The 19,296-nt window shown below is 39.8% G+C and overlaps 1 protein-coding gene across 2 annotated transcripts in view; it reads left to right on the top strand.

Moving 5' to 3' along the window:
• Window positions 1–565: 565 nt before the first annotated feature.
• The window catches only part of ACTL6A (actin like 6A), a 29,373-nt gene continuing 10,642 nt past the window's right edge, over window positions 566–19,296 (top strand). The window contains exons 1-6 of one of the 2 annotated variants that reach the window (XM_027061384.2): window positions 566–760; window positions 11,265–11,341; window positions 11,505–11,679; window positions 14,621–14,721; window positions 15,817–15,914; window positions 18,952–19,046. In XM_027061384.2, the coding sequence (XP_026917185.1) occupies window positions 736–760; window positions 11,265–11,341; window positions 11,505–11,679; window positions 14,621–14,721; window positions 15,817–15,914; window positions 18,952–19,046 (571 nt within the window). In that variant the 5' untranslated portion in view covers window positions 566–735. Of the gene's footprint in view, window positions 761–5,430; window positions 6,018–11,264; window positions 11,342–11,504; window positions 11,680–14,620; window positions 14,722–15,816; window positions 15,915–18,951; window positions 19,047–19,296 lie in introns of those variants that run through there. The other variant, XM_027061385.2, reaches the window with a different exon arrangement.

Here is a 19,296-nt window from a genome sequence, read left to right as displayed (position 1 = left end):
ATTATTAATAGCCATTTAAAAAATTGCAGGATCCTACAGGTTTATTTGATTTACTGTTCCCCTACCCCAAAGTTGAGCTTTTAACATAAAAGTTAGTTGAAAATCTTTTTAACATAAAAGTTAGCTGAACATACTTTTTCTGGAAAAAAAAAATTATGCATCCCCCACAACCCAAAACTGGGAGTCGCTGCGTGGAGACACTGTTATTTCCAGACTCTTTTCCAGGGTTTTACTTTCTTCTACCAGAGTCCCACCACTGCTCGGCGCCCAGCCACACCCCTGGACCCGCCCGGACACTTCCCCTCGGACTCTCTCCTCCCTCTGCTGCTCCCTCTGCCGCACTCTCCCGCCCACTCAGGAAGCTCCGCCCCCAGCTACCCCTCCCGCCTGGGGCCAGTTCCGCAACCCAACTCCTTCCCTCCTTCCGTCGCTTTACCCTTTCCCCGCCTCCATGGCTGCCCTCGATTGGCTAAACTGGCTGTGCCGCGGCCGGGATGCAGCACAACCTCTTTCTGATTGGCTAAAGGGTGCCCGGACCTCTTGTGATTGGCTGATAAGAGCAGACAGCAAGTGTGACTGAGCTCCGGGGTGTGTGGAAGCGGCTTTGTTGCCCGAGGGGGGTGGCGGTGGAAGTTAAGGGGGTAGGGGGTTAGTGCTTCTCGGGACCCACGCTCGCGGCCGTCGCAGTCACTTCGCCCGGTGGCCTTTAGCGTAGGAGTCGCGCGGACAGCAGCCATGAGCGGCGGGGTGTACGGGGGAGGTGAGTGAGTGCGGCCGGACGAGAGAGCGCGCCTTTTTAGCGTGTGGGTTTTGTAACCGCCGCCCCCAGCCCTCCCCTCCGCGGCGGCCCCTTCCGGTCTCCCCCGCTCGGGACCCCGGCCTCCCCGCCCCATCCCCGCCCCGCGCTCTGCCCGCCCCCCGGAGCCCACCCGGCTGTTTTAAGAGCCTTGGGCGCCCGGAGTCGCCGCCCCCTGCGGTTCCTTCCAGCCTTGGCCCCCCGGAGGAGCAGGGTTTTGGGGGTGCTCTTCGGCCTCGGGCTGGGCGGGCACTTCATCCAAGGGGGTCGGCCCGCAGAACCCCGGCTTCAGTGGCCAGCCGCAGGGTCGCATCTCCCCCGGTGTCTCCACAAGTCTGCGACATCGGGGCGCGCGCGCGTGTTTAAACTTGGGAGGTTCCAGCAGTTTGCAAGCGTGGACGGAAGGTTTCCGCAAAGTCCCTTGGAGGGTAAAGCGAGCCGAGAGAGGTACCACTGCCTGGAGGAGTGGCGGCCACTCCCGACGCAGCCTCCTCGTTCCGTGCTCAGCAGCCTCACACCTTTCCGTAATTTCTGCCTGTTGACTGGGTTCTCCAGGGTTACCCATGGGAACACCTGTAACTTACAGATGCTTTTCTTGGGCAGGCTGTAGTGTGGTGGAAAGATTGACACGGGTCTGGGAGTTACGCAGACCCGGCTTGTACTTTCAGCCCCACCATGTATTGAGCGCTTTAGCCTTGGGGCAAGTTACTTAACTTTTCTCAACTTCGGGCTCATTTTGGGAAAGATAATTCCTGCCCAGTGGTGTGGTTGTGAAGATTCAGTGAGATGATGCTATACGTGGCTCCGCAACGTGTGGTCCATGATCAGCAGAGTCAGCATCACCTGCAAGCTTTTTAGAAATGCAGACTCTCAAGCTCCAGTCTACATATACTGAATCAGAGCTTCCATTCTTGCTAGACAGGTAGAGGAAGCACTGATGTAGATGATTCTGGTTTGTGTTGTGTTTGAGGAGTTTCCAGAACAAGGAGACAGATTTGAAGTGTTGCTTTTGTTACTGTGTCTAGTAAGGATGGATACTGTTTCTGAAGAGGATGGCATTTTACAGGTAGGGGATAGAAATTGGGTTTTCAAAGTTCTTAGGAGTTTTTGGAGTGTAGCTAGAGTCTCTTTGAAGTAATATGCTGACCCTCAGCCCCTTCTTTCCCGTTTATGTTCTTGGTTTTGATTTCTCACATGTGAGCGTCCGTAGTTTCCCATTTTTTACTTTGGAGAAAGCCTAGTGGATCTTCATGATTTACCTCTTCCTCATCTGAAGATGCAGTCCTGGATCTTTGTGCCTTTGCCTTACGGAGGCTGTTGACTCTATTCTGACCTTTAGGTTCACTGATCCAAGGACTTAGAGGCTGTCTGGGAGTATTTCCTTTGAAGGCATTGTTTAATATGACTGAGGCAGAAATGGATATTAATGATACCGGCAGCAAACATTTATTGAGTGCATACTGTGTACTAAGAACTGTTCCCAGAGACTTTTCATGTGTTGCATTTAATACATGCATTAGTCCAATCTATAACAACCATATAGGGGATGGTAATGCTGTCCCTGTATTACAGAATAAGAAAGTAATATGGAAAAGATGAACTGGCCAAGAGTTATCGAACTTCCTAAGAAATGGGGAACAAGAATCTCTGGTTGAAGAAGATGGCATTTCAGTAAAACCCTTTCCTATTTTAAAAATAAAAAGTTTTTTGGTTGTTTCTCCATAAGTCATTTTTCAGTTGTATAGCCATAGCATATTCATGTATGGTTTAGGTATTCAGAATAAACGTCCTTTTTCTCATTTGCTTAGGAGGGGAATATGTCATAAAGCCTATTCCACATACAAAATATTTAAAACTTACGAAAATAAGTGTATGATTTTGTGTTTGTGCTACCACTGTATGGTCAGTATTTATATTGGGTGACATTTTCCAAAGGGTGTATTGTGAGAAGAAACCAAACTTCTTCTCTCCTAGGTTTTGTATAATTAACTTAAGAAGCTGTACTTTTAACTGACTTGCTTATTGAAAAGATCTTTGAAGTTTAAATTTTAAAATTTATGGCTGTCTTATTCTAATAATGATTTCTGACTAGATCTGACATTGATCTTTAGCGTTAGGTATAATGCATAATTTACCCAGATTTCTATACTTTCTAACTGGTTTCAGGACGTACCCATTGTTCCTGTGACTATCTCTCATGGTGCTCCTTTACTTCAAACTCTGCATTATAAAAATAAACAGGACATCTTTGATAAATTGTTTCATCATTCCTGCACTCCTGACCCCCAGATCTCTAACCTTAAAATTTTCTCAAAATCTCCATCCCCATGAGTTGGTGTACCCTGTCCAAACAAACAAACAAAAATGATCTTCCCACTTTCTCCCAAAGTTATTAGCCTTCAGTATTATCTTGGAATGTTTTAAGACCAGGTTAGAAAATTGCCACCATTGTTTCATGTTTTCCCAGAAAAACCACCACACCTTTAAACTTGGAAGCCATTTACTCCAGAAAAGCATCAATATCTTCAGAAAAGTGAAAACTGTGTTTTTAGTAGCAAAGGGATCCAACTCTTGAGGACTTTCATCCATTAGAAATTGTATCCTGGTTTTTAAATATCCAGACCTCTGTGGTTATGGTTTAAGTCTCCTATGTCCCTTTGCCATTCTATTTTGTGTTCATTGGTTCTAGTTGTTAACAACACGAGGTACAGGAGATAGACCTATACCTTTGAAAAAGGAAAAAAAAAGCAGATGCAAAATTCTAAGCATCAGGAGTCTTACATTAAAATTCTGTGTCTAGTTTGCCTTTCATTAAGATAGGAACATAATTGATTTATTAGATTTTTATTTTTTTATTTGTTTTTTAATGTTTAGTTTTGAGAAGAGAGAGACCGTGTGAGCTGGGGAGGGGCAGAGAGAGAGGGGGAGACACAGAATTTGAAACAGACTCCAGCTCTGAGCTGTCAGATAGAGCCCGATGCAGGGCCTGAACTCATGAACCGTGAGATCATGACCTGAGCCAAAGTGGGTGCTCAACCGACTGAGCCACCCAGGTACCCCTAGATTTTCATTTCATAAAAAAATTTACCAGGTAGGTATAGCTTCTGTCTCCAAGAAGCTCAGTCTTACAGGTGAGGCAGTCAAATAAATAGACACTGCATTTTATTTACTTCAGTTGTACATTCCCTCCTCCCCATATTTAAAGAGCTGAAGTTGGAATATTTCTTTTCTTTTTGAAGTTTTTCTATTTTACATATTTAATTTTTTAAAATTTTAATTCAAGTATAATTAATATGGAATATTTCTTTAAAAAAATTTTTTTTAATGTTTGTTTATTTTTGAGAGACAGAGCATGAGCAGGGGAGGGGCAGAGAGACTGGGAGACCCAGAATCCGAGACAGGCTCCAGGCTCCCAGCTGTCAGCACAGAGCCAGACACAGGGCTGGAACCCACACAATGTGAGATCATGACCTGATCCGAAGTCCGCAGTTAACCGACTGAGCCACCCAGGCACCCCGACATGGAATATTTCTTGATGGTGTGGCAGAGTTTAATTGGCAGCATGCTTTTTTTCTTGGTGCATGAAGAGATGGTGTATCTTATCATTTATAAAATTTTATATTGATGAGAAAGGGTAATTCAACAAAGTGTGTTCGGTAATGATATGTCGAAGGTACAAAGGTAGAACAGAGAAGAAAGTTACTAACTCATTGTTGGGGAGTTAGAGGACTTTATAAGAGAGGTTGTAGGGATGATGGAAGAAGAGTGGAGAAGGACAGCATATGCAAAAATTAGCTGAGTGAGAGTATGTGGTTTGTTTAGGAGACAACATTATCCAGTCATACTAGTGTGTAAAGTGGGAAATGAGATTACTGCCAGATTTTGCTAGGTCTTGAATATCAACTGGGTGAAATGACTTGAATTTTATTTTGTAGATGATGGGAAACCACCAGATGATTCTCTTTTCGTTGAAGGATTTATGTACCAATATGTTGAGTTGTAATTTTGAAAGATCACAGTGCAGTAGTTTGTAAGGTGGATGGAAAAAATGAAGAGATGGGAAATACAATACTTACAGGGAATTGTAGTAATTCCCTGTTGAGATAAGAGCTTGACTCAAGACAGGGGCAGTGGTAGTAAAGAGGAAGGGAATTGAGAAATGTTTAGCAGAATGTTTGGCAGAACTTGGTGAGGGGTATGAAAATATGAAGGAATTCGCAATTCTTAGTTTTTTGTCTCTGCTGATTAGGCCACTAACTGTGATAGCACTGCTAAGATTAGGTTAAGTAGGATGGGGAAAGGAAGACAGTGCTTCAGATATGTTGAATATGAGGTAACCATGGGACATCAGGAGGAATCAATGTTGTACACTAAGAAGTTTGTCATATGGCCTTTTGGCTCTCTGAGTAGCATCATGGCGGTCATCAAGAGCAAGTGCCTTATGAAAGGTGGCAGAAAGGGAGTCAAGAAGAAAGTGGTTGATCTGTTTTGTTTTTCTTTTTAAAAAATTTTTAAAATGTTTTTATTTATTTTTGAGACAGAGAGAGACAGAGCATGAGCAGGGGAGGGGCAGAGAGAGAGGGAGACACAGAATCCAAAGCAGGCTCCAGGCTCCGAACTGTCAGCACAGAGCCTGGCGCTGGGCTCAAACTCATGGACTGTGAGATCATGACCTGAGCTGCAGTCAGACGCTCCTGATCTGTTTTCTAAGAAAAATTGGTATGATGTAAAAGCATCACCTGTGTTCAGTATGAGAAATATTGGAAAAACATTAGTCACAAGAACTCAAGGAATCAAAATTGTATCTGATTGCCTAAGGGTCATATTTTTGAAGTGAGCCTTCTGCAGAGTGATGAAGTTGGCATTTAGAAAATTTAAGCTAATACTGAGGATGTTCAGGGCAAAAACTGCCTGACTAATTTCCATGCCATGGATTTTACCCATGACAAAATGTGCTTCATGGTCAAAAAAACGGCAAACCATGGTTGAAACTCCTGTTGAGGTCAAGGTTGCCGATGGTTATTTGCTTCATTTAGTTTGTGTTGGTTTTACCGAAACAGGCAACAATCCAATTCGGAAGACCTCTTATGCTCAGTACCAACAGGTCCACCAAATCCAGAAAATGATGATGGAGGTTATGACCTGAGGTGTGCAGACAAATGACTTGAAAGAAGTGGTAAATATGTTGATTCCAGACACCATCAGAAAAGATCTAAACAAGGTTTGCCGATCTATTTTTCCACTCTATGATGTCTTTGTTAGAAAAGTAAAAATGCTGAAGAAGCCCAAGTTTGAATTGGGAGCTCATGGAGCTTCATGGTGAAGGTAGTAATTCACTTTTCTTTTAAAAGGAAAAGCTACTGAAAATGAGACCAGTGCTAAAGTTTTTGTTTGTTTTAAAAAATTTTTTTTTAATGTTTGTTTATTTTTGAGAGAAAGAGAGGGGAAGGGACAGAGAGAATGAGAGAGAGAGAGAGAGAGAGAGAGAGAATCTAAAGCAGGCTCCAGGCTCTGAGATATGAGCACAGCCCGACATGGAGCTCAAACTCCCGAACCATAAGGTCATGACCTGAGCTGAAGTCAGACACTTAACCAACTGAGCCACCCAGGCACGCCTAGAGACCATTGCTAAAGTTGAACGAGCTGATGGATATGAGCCATCAGTCCAAGAATCTCTTAAAATCCAGACATTTAATGGTAACAAATAAAAAATCTTATTTGTGATCGTTTTTTAAAAAAGTTTGAGACATGGATCTAGATAAAGGTGAGGGCTTGAGAGAAAGATTTGGCTTGAAATTATTAGTAGAAGTTGAGGTAGAAGTTGATGCCATAGGAGTGGAGCAGATTACCTACGAGAGGGTAAATTAAGGGAGGGGTTCCAGTGTGGGTCCCTCACCTCCCCAAGGAATCCACAGGTAGAATTATGTTTTGGTATAATTGGCTTCTTTTATAATCTACTTTAGAACATTCTAAGAAGGGAGTCCTAAATTTCCTAATGTATCTGTATTAGTTTTCCAGAGCTGCTGTAACAAAGTACCACAGACTGGGTAGCTTAAATAACAGAAATTAATTTTCTCACAGTTCTGGAGTCAAGAAGTCTGATATCAAGGTGCTGGCAGGATTGTTTTCCTCGGAGGTTTTTCTCCTTGGTTTGGAATGGCCATCCTCCCCCTGTGTCTTCACATGGTCTTCCCTCTGTACATATCTGTGTCTAAATTTCCTCTTTTTATAAGGACACCAGTCATATTGGGTTAGGGCATATCCTAATGTTGTCATTTTAATTTAATCACCTCTTTAAAGACCTTATCTCCAAATACAGTCATATTTTAAGGTACTAGGGGTGAAGACTTCAGTGTACGGATTTTAGGGGGAAACACTTCAGCCCAGAGCTTTGTGAAAGGGGTCCATGATACAGAAAAGGTTAAGAGCCTTGATCCTTGAGAATGAGAGTTGAATATTTTGGTTAACCTGGCAATTCATTTAGTTAAGGTATTTTTTTACCCAACATTGTAATTAGTCAGTGTTAAAGTTTATTTATAGTCATTTGTTAACTTTACTGTTTGTACTTGAGTATACGTGCTATGGTTAAAACAAATGCAGTGTTCTGCTTTTAAGGACCCCTATTTTCAGACAAAATAATTTGGATCAGAGAATTGTATCGAGAATGGGAAGTATAATAAATGAAGAAACTTCTTTTCAAATTAGGAATAAAAATAGGTGGCTCTTTATTTAAATAAAAATGAGATTATTATTCTGTAAAGATACCATCTCTTCACTATGAATATCTGTATAATCATTGGTTTTTCTTTATTTTAAAACTCAATTTTTAGTACTTCAAATATACTAATAAACATATATGTAAGTTTGTATGTGATACATGTAATATTTCACCATATTTGCCTGAGATATTTTAAGAAATAGAATGTTATTCATATAGAGTTCCCTTTTCTCCCTCCTTATAGGTAACCACAGAACCGAAGTTGGGTATGCAGCATTACCAGGCCCCATGCATATTTTTAATACTAAGTGTGTGTGTATCCATAATGAATTAAATAGTATCGCAATGTGTATGTATGTATAGTAACTAGCCTTTTATCTTTCTTTCTTTCTCCTCCCTTCCTCCCTTCCTCCCTTTCTTTCTTTCTTTCTTTCTCTTTCTCTTTCTCTTTCTCTTTCTCTTTCTCTTTCTCTTTCTCTTTCTCTTTCTCTTTCTCTTTCTCTTTCTGTTTATTTATTTATTTTGAGAAAGAGAGAGAGAAAAACCCAAGCAGCCTCCGCACGGTCATCACACGGTCCACCATGGGCCTCGAACTCACAAACTGTGAGATCATGACCAGAGCCAAACATTTAACCTTCTGAGCTACCCAGGCGCCCATAGTAGCTAGCTTTTTAAACTAGTCATTTTTTTTTTTTTTTAGATTTATCCATATTGATATGTAAATCTAGATCATTCATTTTAACTGCTGTACAGTATTTCATGGTATGAATAATTTATAGTTTATCTATTTCCCTACTGAGAGGCCATTAGATTATTTTTATCTTTTCCTGTGACAAGTAGTGTGGTGATAATAATGATAATGGCAGCTCCCACTTATTGTGATTATTATGTGCTGTTCCTGTTGTAAGTGCTTATGTGCATTAAAGCATTTAACACATTTATTTATTATAACATCCTATGTGTTAGAAACTATTATGCACATTTACATACGAGAAAACTGAGGCAGAGAGGTTAGAAATCACCAAAGGTCACATAGCTAATGAACATTCTTAAACGTGTTTCCTTGTGATGTGTGTGAGAGAGTTTCTGTAGAGAAAATAAAAAGTGTAATTTCTGTGTGTGTACATTTTCTTTGTGTGTGTGTGTGTGTGTGTCTGAATTCTCTATTTTTTTGGCTTATATGTCCGCTGATCTACATCATAGTATGTCAGTAACATAGTGTTTTGATTACTGTAACTTTAAGTCTATAAATAAGGTACTGTGAGTTTCCCACTTTTGTTCTTCCTTTTTAAAATAATTTATTTTTTATTTTTTAATTTTTTAAAAATATATTTTTTTATATTTGAGAGAGAGACAGAGACAGAGAGAAAGAGCAAGCAGGGGAGGTGCAGAGAGATAAAGACAGAATCTGAAGCAGGCTCGAGGCTCTGAGCTGTCAGCACAGAGCCCGATGCGGGGCTCAAACTCATAAACCACAAGGTCATGACCTGAGCCAAAGTCAAACGCCCAACGAACTGAGCCACCCAGGCGCCCGTATTTATTTTTAAATTTATATCCAAGTTTGTTAGCATATGGTACAACAGTGATTTCAGGAATAGATTCCTTAATGCCTCTTAGCCCATCCTGCCTCCCGCAACCCCTCCAGCAACCCCCTCTGTTCTCTATATTTAAGAGTCTCATGTTTTGTCCCGCTCCCTGTTTTTATATTATTTTTGTTTTCCTTCCCGTATGTTCATTTGTTTTGTATCTTAAAATCCTCATATGAGTAAAGTTATATGATATTTGTCTTTCTCCAGCTGATTAATTTCACTTAGCATAATACCCTCTAGTTCCATCCACGTAGTTGCAAATAGCAAGATTTCATTCTTTTTGATTGCCAAGTAATACTCCATTGTGTGTGTGTGTGTGTGTGTGTGTTTGTGTGTGTGTGTGTGTGTGTGTGTACGTACATATATATACCACATTTTCTTTATCCATTCATCTGTTGGTGGACATTTGGGCTCTTTCCATACTTTGGCTATTGTCAATAGTGCTGCCATAAACGTTGGGGTGCATGTAGCCCTTCAAAACAGCATACCTGTATCCTTTGGATAAATACCGTATCCTTTGGATAAATTGCTGGGTCATAGGATAGTTCTATTTTTAATTTTTTGAGTAACTTCCATACTGTTTTCCAGAGTGGCTACACTAGTTTGCATTACCATGTTTATGAACATTTTCAACTTTAGTGTGTATGACTAAATTGAGCGTTAGGGTTGTATCAATTTATAGCTTTTATTAGTAAATGTGTAGGAGCTCCTCTTTCCCTATGTCTTTGACAGTACTTTGTCTTATCAGATGGATTTTGCCAATTTAATGGAGATAAATAATAGCTCTTTATTATTTTTAATGATTGAAAAAAATGAAAAATTAGTGCCTGGAAAACCCAAGTGTTTTGTTTTTGGACGATTGCTGTTTTGGGGGAAATATTTTCAAAGTATACTTAGAGGCTTTTCTCTGAATTTGAATGTGAAAAAAAATCAGCTTTATTTGCAGCATTAAATAAACTTTATCTACTACAAATCTTTGAAACGTGCAAACTTTGATAACTTTTTACTTGGCCTATGTAATTATGTTTTAAACTCTTACTCTTCAGGGTTCCTCTTTTTTTTGGGGTTTTGCTAAGTTTCTATCCTAATTGCATGGAATATAATTTCTATTAACATGAAAAAATGGCAACTAAGTGTACTGGATATCTTCCATTTGCCTCTCCACTTTCCACCATTTCCACCCTCTTTGTGCCCTTGAAGAGTGACCCTTACTGACTGTCTCAGTGGGTCTGTTAACCTGTGGTTTGGCCAGTGGTAGGGCAACCATGTTTCCTGCCTTATGCCTCTTGTCTTTGTATAACTATGAATAGGGAACCCTTTTTGCATTCAGAAGTGGCCCAGTTTGGGTGAGAAATTGTAAGATTACCCTAGCCAGTAGAGAGGAGGAAGAGAGAGGTTGACATATTTATTAGTCTGGTTCCTTCCCCTCAGGGTTAGCCATGGCTTACTGCATCCCTCAACTGAAGGTCACGGCTCCTATCAGGTAGCCCTCCCAACACAACTCTCTCCAAGTTCTGCTAACCATTCTTTTTCCGTGTTTCTTCAGTTCTAAGGGTGGCAACAGATCTGTTATTAGTGCTAGGGTAGCATACTATCCCTTTTGGTTTTCCTGTGTTGTGCCTATATCTTTATAAATAGTCCCTTTAATAAGTAAACTCTTGCAAATTACCCAGTGTTAGTGTACCATCTCTTTTCTGATTGAGCCTCTACTGATATACAAGGTATGACTTGTTATATTTTAACTGAATGAATCTTTATTTTAAGGTGTATTTAAAACTAAGTTCAAGCTTATAATAATAAGAATGTAATACCTGTTTTAATTTTTAATAGAACTTTTTTACATTCTCATATTAACCACATTAAGTACTCTTTTTTATTAAAAATTTTTTAATGTTTGTTTATTTTTAAGAGAGAGAGAGCACACGAGTGGGGTAGGGGCAGAGAGAGAAGGAGACACAGAATCCAAAGCAGGCTCCAGGCTCTGAGCTGTCAGCACAGAGCCCGACACGGGGCTCAAACCCATGTACTGTGAGATCATGACCTGAGCCAAAGTCGGACGCTCAAACGACTGAGCCACCCAGGTGCCCCAGCACATTAAGTACTCTTAATTTTCATATGAGACCTGTAAGTTGTTAATGTTAATTGTCCTTTGTTTTTTCAGATGAGGTTGGAGCTCTTGTTTTTGACATTGGATCCTATACTGTGAGAGCTGGTTATGCTGGTGAGGACTGTCCCAAGGTAAGTGTAGCGTTAGTTAATTGGATATGAAAGGATCATTTATTTGAGTAGAATTAAATTCATGCAGAAATTCTCACTCAATTATGGTAAAAGATTTTAGTTGGGAAAAAATGACTACTTGATAAAGCAGGTAAAACTTGTATTATGTTTTTGACTCTTCCAGGTGGATTTCCCCACAGCTATTGGTATGGTGGTAGAAAGAGATGATGGAAGCACACTGATGGAAATAGATGGTGATAAAGGCAAACAAGGCGGCCCCACCTATTACATAGATACTAATGCCCTGCGCGTTCCCAGGGAGAATACGGAGGCCATTTCACCACTAAAAAATGGGATGGGTATGATGTTTGCTTGTATGGATTTGATTTATAGAGTATATATGGTACATTTTAGACATAAGACAATGGCTTCTTATAAGTTGAATATCAGGTATTTTGTTTTTAATTCCACAAATTGATGTTCCAGGCACTGAGAATACAAAGATGCATCAAACATGTTCCTCTTCCTCAAGAAACTCATAGGGAGGTAGATGTAGATATCCAAATATGTAGGATAAATGTTGTGTTTGATAAGCAGTGGGATTGGAGAGGAGAGGTATTTAACTCCCATCATTGGGGATCAGTGGTGGTTTTCATAAAGGAGGTAACTTTTGCACTGAATCTTGACGAATAAATAAGGATTAGCCTGACTAACAAGGCTTGGTAAAGGAGAGCAGCCAGCATGTGTGAAGAGGTGGAGCTGTGGAAGCGGCTTACATGTTTATTAGAAAGATCATCAATTAAGTATGGCTATTAACAGTGGGGTGCATTAGCATCAGTTGCAGGAGTGGTGGACAGAGAGCAATCATCATAGGGCTTGTAAACCATGCCAGGGGTGTATTAAGCTGGCAACTGAAAGATAACCCCAAAGGAATTTTTTTTAATTAAAAAATTAAAAAAAATTTTTTTTTCTAATTTGAGAGAGAGAGTGCGATGCAGGGAGAGAGGGGTGGAGAGAGAGAGAGAGAGAGACTGACTGACTCATAAGCAGGCTCCATGCTCAGTGTGGAGCCTGATGTGGGGCTCAATCCCATGATCCTGGGATCATGGCTTGAGCCAAAAATCAAGAGTTGGCTGCTCAACCAACTGAGCCACCCAGGCATCCCAACCCTAAAGGAATTTAAACAGTTGGGTGTTTGCCAGCTGGAGAGATTATTCTAAGAGCAGTAAAAGGCTAGATTGGGGAGAGATACTGGAGATAGGAGGATCAGTTAGGGAGGTGAGAATTCAGATGAGAAATGAAGAGGGTTTAAATTTTATCACTGATGGCCGAGATCTTGAGATGACTTTGAGAGATATCAAAGAGGTGAAAGGAGAATAATTGAGTTTCCTAGATTTTTGACTGGGGTAATTGAATAGAGGGTACCACACATTGAAGTAGGAATAGAATGGGAAGGAACAAGTTTTACGGTCTTCAAAGGCAAATGTATTGGTAGTATCTGCGGTCCCTGTTAGGTTCATTTATTCATTAGAAGGACTCACAGGACTCAGCATATAGTTGTACTCATGGCTAAGGTTTATTACACTGAGAGGATACAAAGCAAAATTGACAAAAGAAAAAAAAGGTATGGAGTGAAGTCCAGAGGAATCTAGGACAAACTTCGCAGGGTCTTCTCACAGTGGAGTCATATGGGATGTACTTAATTCCTCCAGCGATGAGTTGTGACAACGTGTATGTTGTCTACCAGGGGAGCTCATTAGAGACCATTTTTACTGGGGGAGGTCATGTAGGTACCACGTGTCTAGAATTTACTAAAATTCAAGACTCCCAGAGGGAAAGAAGGTGTTCAGCACAAACCACATTGTACAGTTTAGGTGCAGTGAACTACTGTTATCATTTAGGGAAAGTTTTATATCACTGTAGGGAACTGGTTATCAGTCAAGTTCTCAGATGGCAGCAAAAGGTCAGCCTTATAAGCAGGCCTTTTTCTGTACAGCAAGTAAATGAGTTTGTTTTTGAGTTCAAAGTATTTGAATATAGGTGCTGTTCTATTCAGCAGGTGAGAAGATTTTAAGACATGGAGTTGCATTATTTATTAGCCAGAAAGAGTGTGGAATATGAGAAAAAGGTTGAGGATGGGTTTCCATGTGAAAGCCTGTTCTCTGTTTAACCAAAGAGAAGAAAGGGTGCCCATGAAGGAGAATGAGAAAGAACAGTTAGGGATATAGAATATTCAGAAGGCCAAGAGAAGAAAAAGTTTTGGAAGCATAGAAGTCCAGTGATTCTCATTGTTCTCAGCTGTGACATTGAGAGTTACACTAAGAAGGGAAGAGAAAAGTTAGAATGACTAACGCAGTTCATTGACACCTGCCCCCCCACCCCCTCCCCCAAAGCCTCATAGGACTGTGGGAGTATGTTGTACAAGTAATGACATTTCTTCTTTGGATTGTGGCAGAACTGGTTTGCAAACTTTTGAGCAGTCAATAGTGTCAGATAATGTAAAGAGGTCAAGCTATATTACAAGTGAAGTTTCCACTGGATTTGTCTGTTAGAAGGTCATATCAAGGGGCGCCTTGGCAGCTCATTCAGTTGAGTGTCTGGCTTCAGCTCAGGTCACGATCTTATGGTTAGTGGGTTTGAGCACCGTGTCGGGCTCTGTGCTGACAGCTCGGAGCCTGGAGCCTGCTTCGGATTCTGTGTCGCCCTCTCTCTCTGCCCCTCCCCCACTCATGCTCTGTCTTTCAAAAATAAATAAAAATGTTAAAAAAAAACATTAAAAAAAAAGGTCATAGCGAAATGCAAGCACTTTCAATGGAATGTTTAAGTGGAAGCCAAATTGAAGGCATGTTATATTCTCTGAGGGTTTATATCTATATCTGTATCTATATTTATATCTTTTAATCTGTTTTCAGGTAGACTGTAAACTTTCTAAATATCAGGTTTAGATCCTACCATTCTTTTGTATTTCCTCTTACCATTCGAATTGTATACTGTGCCTCTAGTAAGTACTTAGTGAATAATATTTATTTGGTATTTTAGGTCTATTAGATGCACTGATTACATTTAGGACAGGTCTTAGGGGTTGTGATACTGTTGGGGTTGGATGAACAAAAAAGAGGTTCCATATTTTATAGAACACAAAGATGATGTTTATATAAAGTGCTATCTTATGAAATAAATCTGTAAAATAAATAGGTTCTATATATTAAAGTATTCTAAAACATAGAAACAGTCTCTTAAAAGATTCTGTATTCATCTTCAACTAAGCGTTGTTTTGAAGGTATTAATCTTATATTGTAGTTGAAGATTGGGATAGTTTCCAGGCTATTTTGGATCATACCTACAAAATGCATGTCAAGTCAGAAGCCAGCCTGCATCCTGTTCTCATGTCAGAAGCACCGGTAAGACAAAGACTTTCTTTTCTGAATTTCTCTAGTTGTTGTTGTTGTTTTTAACTGATTTGAAGAATGTTTTCCTTTTCTTTAAAAAGGCATAGAAGTTCATGTTTTGAATTTTGAAAATTAGGGGAAGGGGGATTAATTTTTATATACTATTAAAGTTTTTATGGGGCGCCTGGGTGGCTCAGTCGGTTTAGTGGCCGACTTCGGCTCAGGTCATGATCTCGCGGTCTGTGAATTCGAGCCCTGCGTCAGGCTCTGTGCTGACAACTCAGAGCCTGGAGCCTGTTTCAGATTCTGTGTCTCCCTCTCTCTTTCTGACCCTCCCCCGTTCATGCTCTGTCTCTCTGTCTCAAAAATAAATAAATGTTTAAAAAAAAATAAAGTTTTTATTTTTTTAATAATTAAAATATTCAAAGAACAATAACAAAGCACCCTAAATGGGGTTCGGTTATTTATTTTTTCTAGGGATTTATTTAACATTTGAATTCCTTGGGCCACTTCCCATTTGGGTTTATGAATTGTCCCTTGTGCCCCAAAGGCAGAGTGTATCCACTTTTATATTCTCCTCTCCAGGAGAGGAGTCAAATATGGAACTAGGGCTAGAAATTACTAGATCGAGGTCTCTTGTGAAATACATTTGGTACAGAGTCCACAAAGAGCCCAGAAGGCTAGCATAATGATCATAAATTATCAATGTTTTGTTACTGTTTTTAACCTCTAGTTTCCTTTATGAGTAGCAACTCTTAAATAGGAGAATTTGGTGGTTTAAAATGACTGGATTGACTCTTAAGATTTAATAATACTTTATAAGAATCCTGATTTTGGTACTGTGGAAAGTCTGTAACCTGTAAAATTCCTAGCAACAATTTTACTTTTTATTAAATAATAAATTTTAAATTATATTTATTAAATTTATTTACAAATAAATATAAATATACACAATTTTCTATGGTATTTTCTATGGTTATTTTCTATGGTATTCTGTTTTTAATGTTTATATTTTTTTAATATAGTGCTGTATTGAATCTTGAGATAAATCAACATTTTAGTTTTTAAACAGTAAATAACTTACATTTCTTTTTCCCTCTTCTCAAGTGGAATACTAGAGCAAAGAGAGAGAAACTGACAGAGTTAATGTTTGAACACTACAACATCCCTGCATTCTTCCTTTGCAAAACTGCAGTTTTGACAGCGTATCCTTGAAAGAGTAACATTCAGCTTTTCTTTAGAAGTAAATGTGGTGGGGCATGTTTTGTTTTCCAAAACCAAAAAAGTTATGAGAAGAGTGGAATTATTTTACTTTTTTTTTTTCAAATCTCTTTAGGGTCAGTCTTAATAGGAAACATTGGATTCTCATATCTGTCTTTTGCATTCATTCTGTACCGTATCACACATGACATGGTCTCTGGAAAACTCCCCTATACACTCATGAGAGAGTGACCGTGAAAAAGGCAAATAACATCTTAGTATTACTTTAAAAATTCTTTTGGCTTCTCAAACATTATTGGCCTCAGGACCCTCAGGACTCCTTTACACTTTAACCAATTACTGAGGACTCCAAAAAGATTTTCTTTATGTTGGTTATATCTGTCAGTATTACTGTGAGAAATGAAAACTAAGAATTGGTTTAACATTTATTTATTCACTTAATAATGACAAAAAAAAACCTCAAGGTTAACACAAATAACATTTTAATGAAAAAGATAATTATATTTTCCAAAACAAAAATATTAGTGAGAAGAGTAGTATTGTTTTATCTGACTTCATTGTAGCTGGTTTCTTATATCTGCCAACCTCAGGCTCTGTTCTCTTGACAAGTTAAGCTAGTAAGGAAGGTTTTCTGCTGTCCAAGCTGCATACTGTTGGAGAATGCATTTATCTAAAAATGTAGCAAAATCACAGAACTCTTAGTTGCTGCTCTGATTTTCAAGAATAGATTACTCTCTGGGCACCTGGGTGGCTCAGTCGGTGAAGTGTCCACCTTTGGCTCAGGTCATGATCTCATGGTTCATGAGTTTAAGCCCCTTGTCGGGCTCTGTGCTGACAGTGCAGAGCCTGGAGCCTGCTTCGGATTCTGTGTTTCTCTCTCTCTCTGCCCCTCCTCCATTCGTGCTCTGTCTCTTTCTTTCTCAAAAATGAATAAACATTTAAAAAATTTAAAAAAAAAAAAAAAAAGAGTGGATTACTCTCTGTTCTCCATGTTTTTGTTGGTCCCCCTGAAGTCCTGCTCCTGAATAGTATAGCAGTCAGTCAGAGATTTGGGTACCTTTTATACTCTGATTTTGGTTTTCACCCATTCTGTGGTTCTCTGGCTTCTAGGATTTCTACCTTAAGTGTCCAGCTTTTCTTTCAGCCCTGAAGTCCTTTACTGCTCCCTCAAGGTGGTAAAATTGCAGTTTCCACCACTGCTTTCCCAAGCCATAGCCATGGAGCTGGGGAGCATTTTTAGCTATAAACTTCTTACCCCTTCCATTTGCAGTTTTATGAGAATAAATTTTGGGTACATTTTGACTGCTTTTGAACACTTCCCAGAATCTTAAAATGATCATTTAAGATAATTTGTCTAGATTTTATGATTGTTATTTATAGGAAGGTCCACATACCTTCATGCCACTTTTTAGTGTGCTATCACTGTATCTGACATTGTACTTACAGAGCATAAAATTAATGTTTTGTATATAGTTGGCCAGAGGTCAATAAAGTACCAGTAATAGCAAAGATAACTCACCAACCTGTCTTTCTGGGCATTGATTTCATGGATTCTGATCATCCTTACCCATTGCTTGCTTTTCTGCCGTTAGCCCTTCATCTCTCTTGACATGCTCTTTCTGGTTTCAATTATCCATTTTCTTGGCTTCAGATCCCAGTTACACACTAACAAATTCCAAATCCGTATCTGTTCTGTGTCCCAGACCTTTCTTGTTCGCTGCAGGCCCACAAACAGCTGCCCTAGTAGAACTTTTTCTGTTCTTTGTTTAAGCACTTGAAACTCAGTATGTCTAAAATGGAATTAATCTCTCCCCTCGAATTTATTCCTTCTTCTTCTGTGTAGTTGCCCAGACCAGAAATCTTTCTCTTTAACCCTTCAAATTTAGTCCTTCATCAAGACCGATTTTTCTTCTCCCCACTACCTCTCAGATCCATTTATTTCTCTCCATTGCCACTGCATTACGTGCAAGCTCTTTCCGGGATTACTGCAACCCTTCCACCTCTCTTCCCTGTTCTTCCCACTGCCATGCTAATGATCTTTGTTAATTGCCAAGCTGCTTTAAGCCAGAATCATCGTCCACATTCTTTCAGGCTCTGCCGAACTACTTACACTTCCCTGACCTCAGCATACCTCAGCATACCCTTGCTTCCTGGCCTTCCCACATATTCCTGTGTTCCCTGTCTTCTCCCTAGCTTACTTGGATTTCCCCAGGATTGGTTAGGTGGCCTCTCCTGTATACCCCTGGGGCACCCTGAGCTGTTATTTTCACAGCTTTCCTGATCTGTACTAAACAGGATATCCTTCAGGGCAGAGTCAGTTTGGGGTCACCTTTTTGTGCCTTCTGTGCACAGGAATGCCAGTGCCAGACAGGCTACCCTCCCTTATTAAGCACCAGACTTGTCACTAGGCACATAATGCGCAGTAAATATTTGGTGACCAAGTGCATGGCCCTGCTCCTGATACTGGCTTATGATGCTCACGTGGTATGGGCCTTCTGCAGCTCAGAGCTGTGGAAGATGGGATCTGCCAATATTTGCTGACTGTTGAATCCACCTGGAATAGCTTTCCCATTGACTTGTGGGAACTGCCACTCAGCTGCCATACTGCTGAGATGGTTTTTCTTTAATCCTATGTGGAGAATGGTTTTAGTTCCTAGTGCAAATGCCATAGCCCCCCACTGTTTTACCTACTTTTTGTTGATTTTGTTCATTGCTTCTTAATTTGTTTTAAGTCCTTTACTCTGGCTCCAGAGAGTTTGAATGATTGTGCTAATTTTGGCCAGTTTAACAGATGTCTCTCTGGGATAAAAGGTCTCTTTAACTTCCTCTCACCATCATTTCGGAAGTCCTGCCTGTGTTATTTGTCTTTAAGCCAGAGTTTCTTCACACCGATATTTATCCCTAGATTAACACATTTTAAGCCATAATACACGTTTAAAAATGCCTTCATGAAATTTTCCCTTTATAATAAACATTATTTTGGAACCTTGATACTTTCTTTTCCTTAATGCTTTATACTAGATTTGCTAATGGTCGTTCCACGGGTCTTATTTTGGACAGTGGAGCCACTCATACCACTGCAATTCCAGTCCATGATGGCTATGTCCTTCAGCAAGGTAATGTGTTTAACTAGGGTACACGAGTTAAACAGGAGATGATGTTAGCTGTCATGACAACGTAGACAATGAAGTAGAGCAGTGAATTGGACTATCAAGTCATATCAGTTTCCAAATAGTATCTCTTTTTTTAGGAGTTTTAAAAAACCTTTAGTATATAACGCATGTTTAAAACTGATGCAAGGCTTCATTCATGCTTAGAGAGATAGTTCAGTTGATTCTACTTGAAAAGATTATTCATATATAAATA

The sequence above is a fragment of the Acinonyx jubatus genome, chromosome C2, assembly GCF_027475565.1.
Source record: "Acinonyx jubatus isolate Ajub_Pintada_27869175 chromosome C2, VMU_Ajub_asm_v1.0, whole genome shotgun sequence".
NCBI lineage: Eukaryota > Metazoa > Chordata > Mammalia > Carnivora > Felidae > Acinonyx > Acinonyx jubatus.
The sequence above is the reverse complement of the archived record's forward strand: the minus strand, read 5'-3'. Positions and strand labels throughout refer to the sequence as shown.